This window comes from Cynoglossus semilaevis, chromosome 12 (genome assembly GCF_000523025.1).
Source record: "Cynoglossus semilaevis isolate Cse_v1.0 chromosome 12, Cse_v1.0, whole genome shotgun sequence".
Lineage (NCBI taxonomy): Eukaryota > Metazoa > Chordata > Actinopteri > Pleuronectiformes > Cynoglossidae > Cynoglossus > Cynoglossus semilaevis.
The window spans coordinates 1,216,482-1,232,706 of record NC_024318.1 but is presented as its reverse complement, the minus strand read 5'-3'; the positions used below and the strand labels follow the sequence as shown (position 1 = coordinate 1,232,706).

General features: G+C 41.3%; 1 protein-coding gene across 1 annotated transcript in view; it reads right to left on the bottom strand.

Annotated features, from left to right (window-relative positions):
- LOC103386940 (EH domain-binding protein 1) overlaps positions 1-16,225 on the bottom strand; it is a 122,140-nt gene that overhangs the window by 92,197 nt on the left and 13,718 nt on the right. The window contains exons 3-5 of the mRNA XM_025060929.1: positions 12,212-12,269; positions 11,938-12,033; positions 10,750-10,803 (exon numbers count right to left, since the gene is read on the bottom strand). Of these exons, the coding sequence (XP_024916697.1) occupies positions 10,750-10,803; positions 11,938-12,033; positions 12,212-12,269 (208 nt within the window). The remainder of the gene's footprint in view (positions 1-10,749; positions 10,804-11,937; positions 12,034-12,211; positions 12,270-16,225) is intronic.

The window sequence follows — 16,225 nt, the reverse complement described above, 5'->3', positions numbered from 1 at the left end:
TCCTCCCCCCTCCCTCCTCTTATCCACTTGTCCAGGGTGCCCTCTTCTCTTCAACTCTACCAATCTTTCTTTTGGGTGGCCCTTAGTGCCCCTGCCGCTGACACACACATATATATAGAGACACACACACTCAGACCCAGAGCATGCACTTCAGAGAGAGGGCTAATGGGAAAATAAATTACCAGCAGGCAAAAGCCCTTGCACTGCACTTCTGCCGGAGAAAGAGAAAGGGACATGAGGGGAGGGTTTGAAAAGAAGGAGGTGGTCAGGAGGGGGGAGAGTGGCGAGAGAGAGAGAGAGAGAGAGGGAGGGATGGATGGAGACGGCAGGAGTGAAAGACAGAGAGGTGGACAGCAAAGAGATGTCAGGAAGGGAGAAAAATTGGAAAAAGACGAGAGGACGAGAGAGAGAGAGAGAGAGAGAGAGGGGTAATGGGAAAACGATGGGGGGGCAGGAGAAACAGGGAGAAGAGAGAGAGGGAGAGAGAGGGAGAGAGAGGGAGATAGGCTCATGGGATTATAGGGAGAGTTCATTCCCGGTCTGTGAAGTGCCTGCTCATCACTTTTACAGCTATTTCACCATCTCTGGACATCGTTAAGGTCTAAAAATGGCCAATAACATCGCGACGCGCTCACAAGCGCCGAGCCGCGGCGTCGTGCTCCTCTATCTGGGATTGATTACTCCCTGCACGCAGCCGGAGCACAGATATCAGGACGCAGATTCAACCTGGTGGCAGCCATCGCTGCAAAAAACTGCGTGCGTGTGTGTAAAGAGTCGGACATATTTGAAAGTCATAAAAAATTACATTTGACACACACTCTGCTTCAAGGACATACATCTGCAGCAGAAAAACTTTGCAGACGCAGCAGAAGTGAAATGTTGCCAACAACATCTGTCTGACGGCGTCTATTTTAAAAGCAGGGAAACATTTGACTTCTGGCTGCTTTAAACACAGCAGCTCAAGGGCAGAGATGGTTGAAGAATCGCTGTAAGGATTTGATTCAAAGGTGGAGGGTTTCATGGTTTCATCAGCGTTGTGTTATGTTTAGAGTCTGGGGTCGCCAGCGTGCCTTACAGGGGGCCAATCAGCATCTACTACCAAAAAAAAACAGAAGAAAAACAAACAGCGATAGAATTGATCTTTTCTTCTCATTGGGGCCGGTACAGTGATAGAATTGATCTTTTCTTCTCATTGGTTCACCTCTGTCAGCCAATCAGATGCAGCCTGTGGTAAGTCATTTTTGCGAGTGCACACAAATGCACAACTAAAAACACTTCATAAATTCTCATTAGAATTAAAGAATGAAAGTCATTCATTAAATTCTCATTAGATTGAAAGAATGAAAGGACAACATTATATAAGGTCAGAAGGAGAACTAGTAGACGGCGTCAAAAGTGTTGGGATTGAAGACGTTTCTAGAAGAAACGAGTGTTGAAGAGGTTCTAGAAGTGAGAGAACATTCTGGTCACGCGTTCACGGATGACAACGTCAGATAACGCTCCTTAACGTGGCAAAGAAAGACATTCAAACAACAACACGGTGGTCAGAGACCGATCTTTGATCAGGCTGGAGAGAGAGGTTTGACTTTGATGTTTCTCCACGGATGAGAATCTTGACTCTGGTTCTAGAGTTCCTCTTCCTTGTGCTTTGTTTTTCCTGCCTGGTCTTCTGCTGTTGTGGGGTGATACACCAGGTGTTGTAACTAATTTCAAAAGTGCAGAGGTTAACTGACTCCAAATGGAACTGGTTCAGCTGACCCTCCTGGTTTTAAAGAACTTCCTAAGACTCAACACCACAAAGACACGCCACCGTATCCTGAACCAATGTCAGCTTTCTGTGTAGCGTCCGGATAATTACTGAGAACGGGGGTCAACGTGTGTCAGGGGCATCGAATTAACATTTCCAGGTAAAGGCAACATGTATTGTGGAGCGGAATATTCAGACGCTTCTCATTTTGAGGATCTGTTTGTTTTAGCCATTTAAGAAAGGCTGCTGAGATCTGACAGGGCTATGATAGGGCTCTAATCCAGAGCAAAGCTGATTTGCTTCAGGGAGAATGGAGGGGGTTAAGATGGCCTGTGACAAGAAACAATTGCCTGGAGTGAGAGTCTGCCTCTCTCCCAGCCTGCTCCATGACAAAGGTGTACTCTCCATGCTAAGTGACAAATCTGGGGAGACAAAGAGCATTAGCAGGGCGATGCTCTGCTCCAGTGCCTCTGATTGTGGCCAACTCAAAGAGAATCTAATATGGATTTTAAAAAAAAAAAAAGAAGAGGAGAGATTAGAATGAAAGAGAAACAATGAGCACCTTCTACCAAGGGGGAATTAGTGGAGGGATTGGATAAGGAGCTGGTGTGTCTTAGTATGAGAGTTCGCCTCTGTGTGTGTGTGGGTGTGTGTGTGTGGGTGTGTGTGCATGGGTGAGTGCTTGTTCTTTCAAAGTCCTTTCTTCACCGAAAGAACAAAAACCTTCCCTAATTCTGTGGATGTGCATTCTGTTTATGTGCATTTATACACAAGTCAATGTGTCGTCAACAAACGTTGAAAGTTTTGTCACTGGAACCACTTTACTGTAGCGTCTGAGTTTAAGGGCTGATCATTTTACTTTATCTTCCTTTCAAGGTGTCTGTTCAACATTAGAGAAGAAAGTCAAACGTTCAGAGATAAAAACCCAAGTGCAGAGGTCTGAAGATGTTTTCTAGTGAAGCAACAGAGGGCGCTCTAAGCAAGCTTTATCTCAGGATGGCCTCTCAGCCCAAGAGAAGAAAACGGTGACAATGATGTTGTTATGTTGTGAGAAAACAAAAATACCAACTAAAAGAAACCGGGCCGAAGTTGGACATTTTTTTTACTAATTTACTTCATTTCAAAAAGAATCCATTTTTATCCCTTTTACTTTTTTCATTCAAATACAATCTGTCAATGTTTCAAAACAACAACAGGTCATTCAGACTCTGATACAAACAGAATAAATTCTAAAAGATGATTTATTTTGAACAACCGATGATCCTTCAACAATGTAGTACTGGTCTGCAGTAACTGCTGGTACCGACCGATCGGTCCCTGGTACAAAAAAAAAAAAAAAACCTTGGGCACCGCTGCTCTATCATCATCTGCAACCATTACACCTTAGCTGAACAGACCATGTGTCATCTGCCACCATTACACCTTAGCTGAACAGACCATGTGTCTAAATTTGTCAGACTATATTTCCCCCCCTGTGGGAGTGTAACCTTCTCCACCGTCTTCTCAACACCAGTGTCTCTAGATCTGTGTCCAAAACAGAGACAGAGACACATCTGGGATCGGTACAACTGTCAGTGAGCAGCTTAGCAGTGGCATCAGAGCACATCAGCAGACGCTATTCACTGCCACATAGTAGAACAAAGGCCTCAGTTAAGCGGTGTGTATTGGTTCACAAAAAACACAATTCTTTCACACAGAAATTTGTCTGATGAGATAGTGTCAAACCAGTCACTTCACACACACACAAACCCATGCAGGAGTTTAACCCAAGTTCATCACATCACATCACGCCTCCATCATCATCATCCACACTAAGAAAGCAACCGGGCCCACGCAGGCCTCGTCGGGTCAGGCTTATGGGTAAATACGGGGATTTAATGGGCCTCTGTTGTCTCCATCGGCGGCAGCCATCTTAAGTCGTGAAGAAACAAAATAAATAACCCAGAGACACAGATAACTGACTGATAACAAACTGCCTTGGTCCCACGGTGCTTCAATTATACCTGACCTGATCTCTGGAGCAACAACAGAAACAAAAACAACACCCACGAACGGAGAATTCAGACCAGACGAGCAGGTGACAGGGTGAGGGCGGGGGGGAGGGAGGGGGATGGAGGGGGTGAGAGAGAAAATAACTTCAGAGATGATGTGATACCAGAGGGCGTGGTGACCGTGATGGTCCACGAGGAGTAGATGTTAAAGCAGACAAACGAAGAAGACGAATAAAATAAAAGAGCTTTAATCTAAATCTGGTCAAGTATGAGTTTACTGTATATTTTGGCTGTAAATACTGAGTGACATCACTGGTCCAGATGACACTGGGTTTATATTTTGTATGTGTACTCGTGTGTGTGTGTGTGTTTCTCTAGCGTCTGGTGACATCTGCTGCGTTGTTGGCCTGAAGCAGAGCTCAGCGGGAGCAGGAGCCTCAGACTGAGGAGATGAAAGCCGAGGTCACAACCCAGACCAGTGGGACAAGACGCACTCACTACACACCAACACACAGTCGCCGGTGGCTAACACAGAGACTGTAGACAAAGTAAAAACGTACAACAACGTGAGGACGGTGCTGAAAGTTAACAAGAACGGAACCTGACAAAAGAGAAAGTGATGACATAAGCAGGGAGGCGAAGCCCCAACTCATCAGGGGCAGCAGTGTAATTAGATTAATTAACGGCCTGTTTGTTTGCATGTTTGATAGACAGAACGACGCACTGAAAGATTGAAGATATGATGTCGGTCAAAGACACACGGAGCAGAGGGTGAATGTTTAGACCAAAGTGATGACGTAGGGATTTCCTTAGATGTCGTGAACATCTGTCATTTCAAGGGTAATTTTTTGAACGCTAAAAATTAGGAATGTCGGACTGATATTAGCAAAATTATGTTATATCTGAAAGAATAGGTTTTTTCTCCGAAAATGAAAACGCAATGCCTGGATTTGGTTAAATGATGCGTCCGAAAAATATTTCTGGAGAAAAACGACTGGTGAAAACCACTAGATGGCAGCACTGCAGCTCATTCTATCAATCTATTTTAATAATCATAATAATTATATGCAGAATGCTGGTGCCAGCAGCTCGTACCGTGGTTTGAACAGATAAATAAATAAATAAATAATACCAGGCCATAATAGTATGTGTTGGTATCAGTTGATAAAATGATGTGTGTCCAAAAAATATTTCTGGAGAAAAATGACTGGTGAAAACCACTAGATGGCAGCACTGCAGCTCATTCTATCAATCTATTTTAATAATCATAATAGTTATATGCAGAATGCTGGTGCCAGCAGCTCGTACCGTGGTTTGAACAGATAAATAAATAAATAAATAATACCAGGCCATAATAGTATGTGTTGGTATCAGTTGATATCGGAATTGGAAATTAAGTGTTTGGACAATATCGGCATATCGGATATCGGCAAAAGGTTAATATCGGACATCACTACTATAATGTAAATAAAATAAAAGAATTAACAAAGAAAAACTTAGTAAATGTCAAAATGACCACTGAACGTAGTCACTTTCCTGTTCCTCTCACAAACTCTTTATAAAATATAATGATAATAATAAATTCAACTCAAAAGTGCGACACCTGCGATGAAACGCAGTGACACCAAGGCCTCATGACGGCGGAGGCAGTAAGTCAGCAGACCTGCCATGTGACGGGGTGGTGTGGTGTGGATTAGGGGCCGGTAAAGCCTATTAGGGCGACAGGAGGGACCACCCGGCCTCTGCTGCCACCTATAACACACACACACACACACACACATTCACCCGACAAACTGTCTCACAAACACCACCATGAGCTCACAGACAGACAGACAGACAGACAGACAGACAGACAGAGCAGTGAGTGTCCCACGTTGGCAGCCGTCTGAAAATAAATGGCAGCGTTTACAGTTGTAATAATAATAACGAGTCGCTGTTGTGCCTACACTGAGCAATTAGCCATGTGCAAGGCATAGTGTGCCCACGTTGGGAGGGGTCCAGGCGTGAGGGGGGGTAATCAGCAGCATCTGTTGCCTCTCCTCGGGGCCATTAATTAGATTAAATTAATTTGAAAGCTGTGAATGTATGATCCCGTACTAGGAGGCCTCACACCATCACACACACACACACACACACACACACACGCCAACACAACATATAAATATATGTACAATAGTATATATTATTTATAAATATATATGTATATATTTACATGTACATATATATTCTCATGTATAATATAATATCCATGCGCTCAGTTAATAAAAACACGCTAACGTTCTCTCATAAACCATGTGAGATCTGAAAAAACAAACAAACGAAGAGATGGTAAATGAGCAAAGGTGAAAACTTCAGAGACAAGTGCGAGCGCACGAGCGCAAATTAATCCCAATTTGTCGGCCTTGGCGCGGTGGGAAACTTTTGGGATTTCATACTTCATACCAGCTTTTGTCACCTTTGCGTGAACGGCCCGCAGCCGAAATAATTGTCTTTTGCTTCCCCGAGGCCCAGTCAGCGCTCACAAGCCACTGGCCTACGTAATGTGTTTCACACAGGGGTGGGCGGGGGGCGCTGTAGACAGACTGCAGCGGTGAGCACCATACTTAAGAGCTGCTGTGTTTGTGTGTCTCTGTGTGAAGGTACCAGATGTGGGTGGGGTCGTGTTCGTATGAGCGGGAAGAAGTTGTGTGTTTTGTGTGTTTATATGTGTGTGTGTGTTTGTGACACTGTGAGACTTCACGACTGTGTCTAAGTGTAAGAGGAGGCACATGGTGTGGAAATGGCCCTAATGGAGTTGGATCTGGTCCACAGTGGACAGGACAACACACCACAGAGAGCGAAAGAAAAAAAAAAAAAATATATATATATATATATATATATACATACATATATATACATATATATACATATATAGATACTTACATATATATACACATACATACATATATATACATACATATATATACATATATATACATATATAGATACTTACATATATATACACATACATACATATATATACATACATATATATACATATATATACATATATAGATACTTACATATATATACACATACATACATATATATACATACATACATATATATATGTATGTATGTATATATATATATATACACATACTTATTGTGGGAGTTACTCTTCAAACATAAAAAGTTCGGCGGAATTTTAAACCGTGAATGAGTCGACGACAATAATCGTGTCCACAAAGTCTCTGCCGGAAATGTTCGTTAACCAGTCGTTAAAGAAGACTTGAAGCAGATCTTCTCAGTGTCCGTCTGTTTTTTTGTTTGTTTTGTTTTTTTTTTTACCTTATTCAACAGCAAAATATTGATATAAAAAAAATGTCATGTCAGGTAAAAAGAAAACAAACCGAGTGGTTAAAATGGCTGTTTTTTTTAATCGATATTCAAAGTGTGGCAACAACAGGAGACAGACTGTCAAACAGCATGAGCCGTGGAAATCCCTTCTTTGCTGAGTGACATTGATATAATGTGGAAGAGGAGGAAAAAAAAGGTGAAGTACGAGCTGGAAGAAGAGAAACGTGAAGGACGAGGAAGAGGAGGGGGGAGAGAGGAGTAGGCAGGGGGTGAGTGGGTGTGAAGGAGTGTGTGTGTGTGTGTGTCACTGTATATGCAACGTATTCAGGCATAAGAGCTTCTCACTTTAAATACAACAGTGTGTCTTGTGTATATGGCTGTGTGTTATTCAAATCCTCCTGCCAAAAAAAAAAAAAAGCTTTGGAGATGTGGGAAGTTGGTCTACCATCTCCAGCTTTGGTGGATATGCAAACACAGAGAGCGAGGATACACACATTAACACACACACACACACACACACACACACACTCTCTAAAGAACCTGTAGGCTCAGTGCCTTCCAATGCAGCCGTACAATCTTTTCACCGTCAATTTATCCACCTTTTTTTTGATAATATATGCACCTACGTGAAGAAGGGTGAAAGGCGAGGGTAGCGTGCAATTTAGAGATATTACCACCGAGCCATTTGCAGGCGGCCAGCTCTCCCACTCTGTCACTTTCTCTCTCTTTTCTCGCCATCTTTTGATTATGCGATTTGCCCTGGCAGTCGAACAAATAGAGGGGAGAAAAAAAAAAAAAAAGGTAGTGTTTGACACTGCCGTTTTCAATGACAAAATACAATCTATCCAGGGCCAGTAATTCGACGGGGAGGGATTAGCCCTAGCACGAGGTTGGGCCCCCAGATTAAGACGAAGCCACAGCGCCGGGATCTTGAATTTCATCATCTCCTGCGCTCGGGCACAATGGCGTATTCTTCCCCTTTCTCCTCCGCCGTCTGATGAGGGGTCAGGAGAGCTCACCTCTCCTCTCCTCCCCCCTCTCCCCCCCTTCCCTCCTCCATCTCCTCACTGCTGCATTCATTCATCTCTTCTGACTTTTATTAGCTTAGATACCTGAAGGGTGCTAAGGAATGAGGGGAGCGCTGGGAGTTTGGGCGTCGTGCTCACGCACACACACACAGAGAGAGAGTGAAAATAAAGTATTGAATATTTGAGTATTACTGCATGATCCTATCAATGCACAAACAAATACAAATACTACAGAAAAGACAGGCAAACAGGTGACATTTGACAAATTATGGAGCAAACAGAAAGTGTTTTTGTAGAGCTTAGGTTAGACTGCCCCCTGGTGGCCACTCATGCTCCCCCCTCACGCCTGCAGCTCTGCTGTTTTGACAGAAATAAATCGTTTAGAGATATTTCTAATTACCAAGCACACTTGACTTCGTGGAGTCTTTGTTATTACACAGCGTCACGTTCAAAGCATAACTCAGCTCCACTGTCGCTGCTCTTTACACCAGGAAATATGCAGCGTATGAGAGGCTGACAGTGACAGATATGTTCACATGTACTTCTCACCCTCAGCCTCTGGGGTCTGTAGTCGACATGAAGCAGTAAAGTCAGAGGTAAATCTGACAGGCGCTGAGTTACAGCTCTGCATAAATCATCATGAGTCTTAATTGTTAAAGACCAAACACGCAGTAAAATGATGTTTCAACAGGTTGTTTTTGGTCTTTAATAGAGGAGAGGAATGCACCGTAACATGGCATTAAACGTATAGACTTGGCACAATGACTGAATATAAAGTAATCTAAAAAAAAACAAAACAAAAAAAAAAAACCTTTGTTCAACATGCAGTGTTTTAATCTAGATGTGAAAAGTTACTTCTGGGGTTTTATTTTTAATTTAATTTGATGGGTAAGGTGAAATCAAAAGAAAATTTAGATGTTTACAGCGCCCCCAGCTGGATCAGGCTAAATCACTGTATAAAGTACAGTGTACTTGAAAAGGTTTTGAAACCACAAATCTAACGCTTGTTTAAAAAATTGTTAAAGCTTCAAACAAACAGTGTCAGCCTTGGTTAATTTCACCTTTTCCTAGTTAAGTGGTTCCAAAGTAGGGGGCGGGTCCTTCCTGTGGGTCATGCAGCTGTGGCAAGTCAAAATTCTTTTTTTTTTTCTCTAACACTTTTAAGGTTCAATTTCAGATTTTTTTTTTTGTCCAGAACCTTGCAGTAACATTTTGGACATTAGTGGGCGCTGTCTCCAAACTTTAAACAAACAAAACGTTCAAATTATGAATCCACCGCCGCCCTAATAAACCATCAAAACAACTAATCTCAGCGGGTCAAACTTTAACCTTGTTGTCATTCTGTCACTGCCTTCTCCTTCACCTCCTTTCTCCGTTTCCTCCCTCCTTCTCTGTCCCTCCCTCTCTCCACTCCTGCTTTGATCTTCCTGTCATTAGTCAGGTATGCAGTGACAAACTCAAAGCCCACCACCTTGCCTTTCTCTCTCTCTCTGTCTCTCTCTCCCTCTCCCACGCTCCGTCCAGAGGACACCAGCTGACCTGCTTGTCTTCTCGGCTCCCAATCAAAGACAAAAATGTGGAGCAGCCTCTGCTGCCGCTCCTCTGAGCGTCAGGCCTACAGAAAGTGACAGTGTCAAAGCGTCTCCATTACTGAGACGTCTTTTTTTTTTTTTTTTTCTTCAATCAACATTCTTGAAGAAGGTGGAGGAGCCTCAGATCAGGTCCGTCGGTGGTAATTACCCATGATGCCTGCTGCCTCCTTCACATGCACATTGCAAGTTTACACTTTAAAAACTGTGTGAGTGTCAGTTTCAGATCGACTGAAGAGCTTAAAGAAACTGAATCTGTTTGCTGAAAAAGCACCCTCCTCGAAAGGTGAACAAACACAAAAAAAGTAAATATTTTTTCAGCTTCTCATGCAGTTTTTTTTAGCAGGTAAAAACTTGCACTTCCTAGAAAGTGGAGTTTTGCCAAGAGGTTTGGCAGCTCGTTAAAACAAAGAGCCCGAGGTCTTTGCTGAAAATCATTCAAATCAGTACAAACTACTCACAAAATATTTGTCACGAAAACAGACGAGTTTGTGGAATATTTGACTTTTTTTTAACATATTTGTGTTTATCTGTTTATAGAACACATATATACCATGTGTTATATACTATTAACTCTGTGTTTACAGCCTGATTATATCAGAATTGACAGTAAAAATAATAAATGATCTTATAAGTAAAAACATGTTCACATTTCATACATCTACCTACGCATTTATTAGTAATAAATTAGAAAAATAATTCAAAAAGTGCTATTTTGGGTCGGACGTAGAAATGTTACTTGAAATTAAAAAAAAAAAAAATTAATGGTTATGCTTCTGTGGTAAAGACATGTTTTCAAAAATCATAATGGTTGTCATCCACTTCTTCATACCGGCTGACGTTCAAGGATGTTCAAACATGTGATTACGCAACATGGCCACAAGGTGGCAGCATATGCACATCTATAGTAAACTATTTCCTTCAGAGGTAGACGTGGTAAGTCAATAAGAAGGACTTCCTGTGATATTTCCCTATGTAAATGATATAGACTTTTGTACTCAGTGATTTAATCGTGAGAAAATACTTGAAAAACGAAGTGTAGTTTCAGAACTTACATTTTCAATGACAAATGTCCACTCTTTGTCTTCAAACTCCTCTGCGTGGGGATCCTGCAGTGACAGGATTAACAAACAAAAAAAAAAAAAAGTTAACTTGTAGAAGAAAGAATTAAACAGAAGAATCACAGATTAACAGTAAACACAAGGCAGCGTCTAACTATAACAGCATTAAAAATTATATACGTATATATACAATTATATTATCAGTTCTGATTTCTCTTCAGCTCCAATTCTGCTTCAGTGGAGAAAATCAAAGTGATTCAAACAAAGATGAATGTCCCATAAAGGTTTATTTGATTTGTGCCTCTCAGTATAACTGCCTGAGTCATGCAGCAGTCGGTGTCTTTGCTCTCGCTCTCAAAACAAACACAGCTTTTATTACTTCCTGTGGGACAGGAAGTGGACGTGAGCACAGAAGAAGAGGGTGGGGAAAAAAACGTGTGGAACTCCATCAGCAAAGGCCTAAAATGTCATCTGACAAATTTGTTTTTTCTGTTTTTACTCAGGTTGGAATTCTTGTTTTACTGATGGTTTTTCTATTTTTACTCAGGTTGGAATTCTTGTTTATGACACAATATTTAATCAATGACAGTTTGCACCTAGATCTAAAGTTAACAGATCTGCCGCTCCTTTTCAAAGCAGAGGAGGGAGTAATGAGCAGCCAGAGACCTGGTGAAGACCTGAAGAGAAAGGTAAGAGGACACTGAGCTGTGAGGCAGCCTGTCAGCAGAGGAGCTCAGGAAGTTTAAGTAACGAGAAGCAGGAACGACGACAGACTCTGTCTTTACACGTGTGCAGGTTACAGTCACGGCTGTACTGGTATTTCACATGTAAATACTTTGGCTAGAAACTCAAAACTGAAGCCAGAAAACTACACACACACATAGGTTTCGTGTACTTCAATAGTTTCGCAAATAAAATTACATATAATCTCTGACCACAAGAGGGCACCCCCAAGCATAAAAGGAGGCAGAGCTCCAGTTTCCTTAGATATATATAGTTTTGGAAACTTCGGAAATCTTGTTAGCCTGTTACAGTACGATCTTTAGGCTATTGTGTAAATGCACCACACAAATGAATGATTTTACATGTTTAAACTTTTGTTCTTGGATTCCTCCACTGTGACTTAAATCTTTTTTTTTATCCTCTTTATTGACAGGTGCGACTAATACTCCAATTACTCACCTTAAAAAGAGTGACGGTGATCTCAACGTTCTCTGGTACCGGCCAGACCACCACACCTCTGTAGGGGTTTTTGATACCGGGCTGCCAACCATGGGCCTGACAAGGAGACGCAGACAGGACAGAGGAGAAAATTATAAATTACACGGGAGGATGTATCATTATTCTTGATGATGATTTTTTTGTTTTTTTGCACAAACCTTCGAGGATTTTAATTACACAGGAGGATGTATCACTATTCTTGATGATGATTTTTTTTGGGTTTTTTTGCACAAACCTTCGAGGATTTCCGTCGACTCCTCCGTGTCCAAACCACCACCAGTTTGTCTGGTTGCCTGATCGAAAAGAAAGACATGAAATAATTTTAGGGATTTGGTTTTTTTTTTTTTTTAATAACCAGCATCATCTTCTGGTCAGTAGTGAAATTGCAGTTCCTAAACACTTTGTATTTTGCAGGCCTCCTGCTGGTACACAGACATGTACACTCACATTATGAATAAATCAGGAGACAGCTAAACCCTGCTCCTGTCTGCGTGCACTGCACTGCAGCAGTGACAGCAGCGCACACACACACACACACACACACACACACACACTAAGCTGCAGCAGCTTACTGTATGTACACACACAGACTGAAAGAGGTCAGTGTGACAAGGAAAGCAGTGTAATTAAAAAAAAAAACTGCTGCAGATACAACAACCTTCTGCCCAGTAAAGGTCACAGAGACTGAACTAACGACTCACTGTCAACACCAAACGTGTAATGTTTTATACTCGTAAAAAAAAATTCTTAAAAAACTTTATTATAACCAATTAGAAAATAACAACTGTGATGTTTTATACTTTATTATAACCAATTAGAAAATAACTTCTCTGCTGGTCACATGACTCAGACCGTCCTGATTCACGACGATGACTCTTAGAAGAGATATTTGAAAACAAAACCAGAGCAGTTCCCAGTACGACAGTGTGATAGGTCTGGACCTGCTTTGACTCTAATGGTGTGTATGTGTGTGTGTCCCTAGCTTGTGTATATATACTTGTGGGGACACGGTCTTAAAAAAAAGAATGACAATAGAGACATTTTGAAAATCGTCACTGAGTTTATCAAGGTTAGCAGTTAGAGTAAGGATTATGGTTAGGTTTATATGTTTTTATGAGTGTGTTTAACACATGTCTGTGAGGTAACGTTTAAAGAATGTTCCCAAGAAATAAATAAGAGCTTTCTCTCAAACATAAAAAGAGACCTACGGTAGAAAACGTGACAAAAATACAAAAAAAAAAAAAATTGAAAACCTAGTTAAAAGAAAACCTCCTCCAAAGTTGGTGTAAATTTACTGGAGCACTGCTGAAGACTGAGCCCAGTATTTGTGCTCTTGTGCAAAGAAAGTTTCTTGGAAGATAACAGAAAAACAACTGTTCTGGGGAAAGAATGAACGCCTGTTTGACAGAGAGAGAAAGACGACACAGTCGAGAAAGAAAGACGACGGTGGAGAACAGTGTGAGACTCATCATCACCAAAAACACTTCTTCATCTGAGGACAGGACTTTTTTAAGCTACGAGAAAAATGCCAAACATTTGCCTGCAGGCTACATCATCAGTCCATGCCTTTTAGTGTTTCTGTTGAGTTTTTTTAGGCCCTGCACAAAAATGAAAATCACAAAAAAAAACTTGCAGATTTAATCAAAATAAAAAGTTTTTCAAAAGATGGGACTGACTTTAAGGTGTGGCCCAGGAGTTTAAATGTAGATTGTTGGGTTCAGAAGTATTTGAGCAGAAATTCATGGATAATATCAAGCTAACATCACACACACACACACACACACACACCCTTTACATTGAAGGTGGTCATCTGAGAAAACTGGTATTTAGTGTAAAAAAAAAAACTTCTCAGTTCCAACATATACAAAAAAGTATTGCAAAATATCCCTTACTTTTACAGTCTGTACATTCAAAAATTAATTCAATTAATTAAATATATCATGACTTCCTTAAGGCAGAGTTTGTTCCTTGTATCGTTCAACTTGAACCATAGCCAATGCAGGACAAAAGACAAATAATTGTCTCTTTAATTTACTGTTTTTGGTAAAAAAAAAAAGAAAAAAAAAAGAGGGACCACCAGATGAGAGCTAGTGAGCTGTGTCCAGCCCCCGGGCCACAGTTTTATCAACGTCAAATATAAGCAATTATACATAAAGACTTCCACTTCAAGTGTTGATGCTGTTATGAGCATCTGCTGGTGATTTAGTGTCATTTAGCTCATTCAGTCTGATACAAACAATAATTCATCTGGACACGGTGTATTTTTCTTTACTCCCAGTTTCGTTTTCTTGAATTACAATCTAAACCTGTCAGAATAAAAACTGCTCCCTCTGTCAGAGAAGCAACATTATATTCCACTTCATTTTTGCCTCAGTTGCTTGTTATTTTTGGAAACAAATATTGTCGAAAAATAAATCAATCGTTTTCACGCAGACAAATTGGAACAGCTCCGGGTTAAGTGTGCCTTCAAATCTAACACCAGCCCAATTATGACAGAGCCGCTGAGGTGGAGTCAGGTTGGTTTAATTTAACCCCCTGGGAGAGAGAATGGACAGAGAGGTGACAAGAAAAAATAATAGGACTCTGTGGAGACGACTGACAGAGAGGGAGGGAGCCAGATGAAATCCTCTGACTGAGGCTCCAGCTACAACCTGGAGATGCACGAATGTCAAACAGGAAGATTTTGTTAACTGTTGACTCACAATTTAAAAGCAAAGGTTAAATTAGCTTAAAAACTATTATTTTGCTGTGATATTTCGATCGACAGAAGGTCAATAAAGATAAGATAAATACAACACTGAATGTACACAAAAGTTTATTCACATCAAAAGCAGATGTTCTACCTTATATTTTTGTTAATGTTTGAACATGAATAGCCATTTGAAACTCAACCCCACAAAATTAACCACTAGATGTTGCTAAATCCCAAATCAACATGTTTTCAACCAAAGGCCGGCAGTTTCTGACAGGAAGCTCTGCAGAAACGCTACACTTGTACATTAGACCTTTGCATATTTCTGACCTCGACTATTCTCTATAGTTCCATTATTACTTCCGCTGAGTTTCCAACAGCAGCGTTAGGAGTTCAGTCACACGCTTGGGTTTTTCACAGTTCAAAGAAACTCGTTTTATTTGAGGAACGTCCTGAGACTTTGTTTTCACTGTTCAACTCCTCGTGGACTACTGAAATCCAATACGGCATCGCACTTCTTTATCAAAAAAAGGAGGCTGGCAAATGTGCACCGTGAGAGAAATATGAAGATTCTAACGGGAAAATGGGATCTGTTCCTTTGAGGTACAAAAACAAAATCTTATATTGTTTTCATCCGAGAGCAAGCATAGCAGATCAATTCCATATAAACAGACTGCAGACACCTTTAGGAGACAAAAGTTTCTACTCAATATTCAGCTTTTATTTTCTGCTGAACACACGGGGCCGGAGAGCCAATCACAGCAGTCGTACAGTGTAGGTTTTTGGACTGAGGAAGGAAACAGAGAAAAGTCTTGCAACCAAAGACTTCTTGCTATAAGGCAGGCACAGTTACCGCTTCTACCAGGGTGGAACCCCTTGGCTTTCTGTAGATCCAAAAGATACTGAATGTCTTTCCTTGTACAGCTTCACTTCGCTTCGAGACGAGAGACAGAGACAGAACCACAGCCGACGAGCGCTGAGCTCAGACAAACACTGGGATCCTGTGAGGACGTCCTCGATTTGCATTTTTAAGGCAGCGATACATGAGCAGACATGAACAAAATGAGTAGAAAAGAAATTCATGATTCTTATCAATGCCAGTCACACACACTCGCTGCTTTAGTGAATGAATGAAACCACATCCTGTGTACACGGATTCCACAAGGAGGTAGTCAACAAAACTCTCCATGGACATTTAACTAACAAATCTCAACCTAGAAATAACAAAGAAAATAAAAATAATGGCCTTTTTATTTCCCTCTGCAGTCACCGCCCGGTCAGTGTTGGTTAGAGAGCTTTGGTTTAACGTAGGGAGTGTTTTCTTTGAACACAGAGCGTGCATTTACCAGCCTGCAGATACTGCAGCTCTATCCTGCAGGATGACAAACGATGACGAGTCTCCAGGGGGCTGACGGCATGAGGCTAGGACACACAGTGGAGATTTCGTCGCATTTAACACCCCATTGACCACCCTCGTAACTCCGCAATGTTTTATTTCTCCCGGTGAAGTGTGTGGGGCGTGCGTCTGGGGGGGGGGGGGGGGGGGTTTTAAAGCTC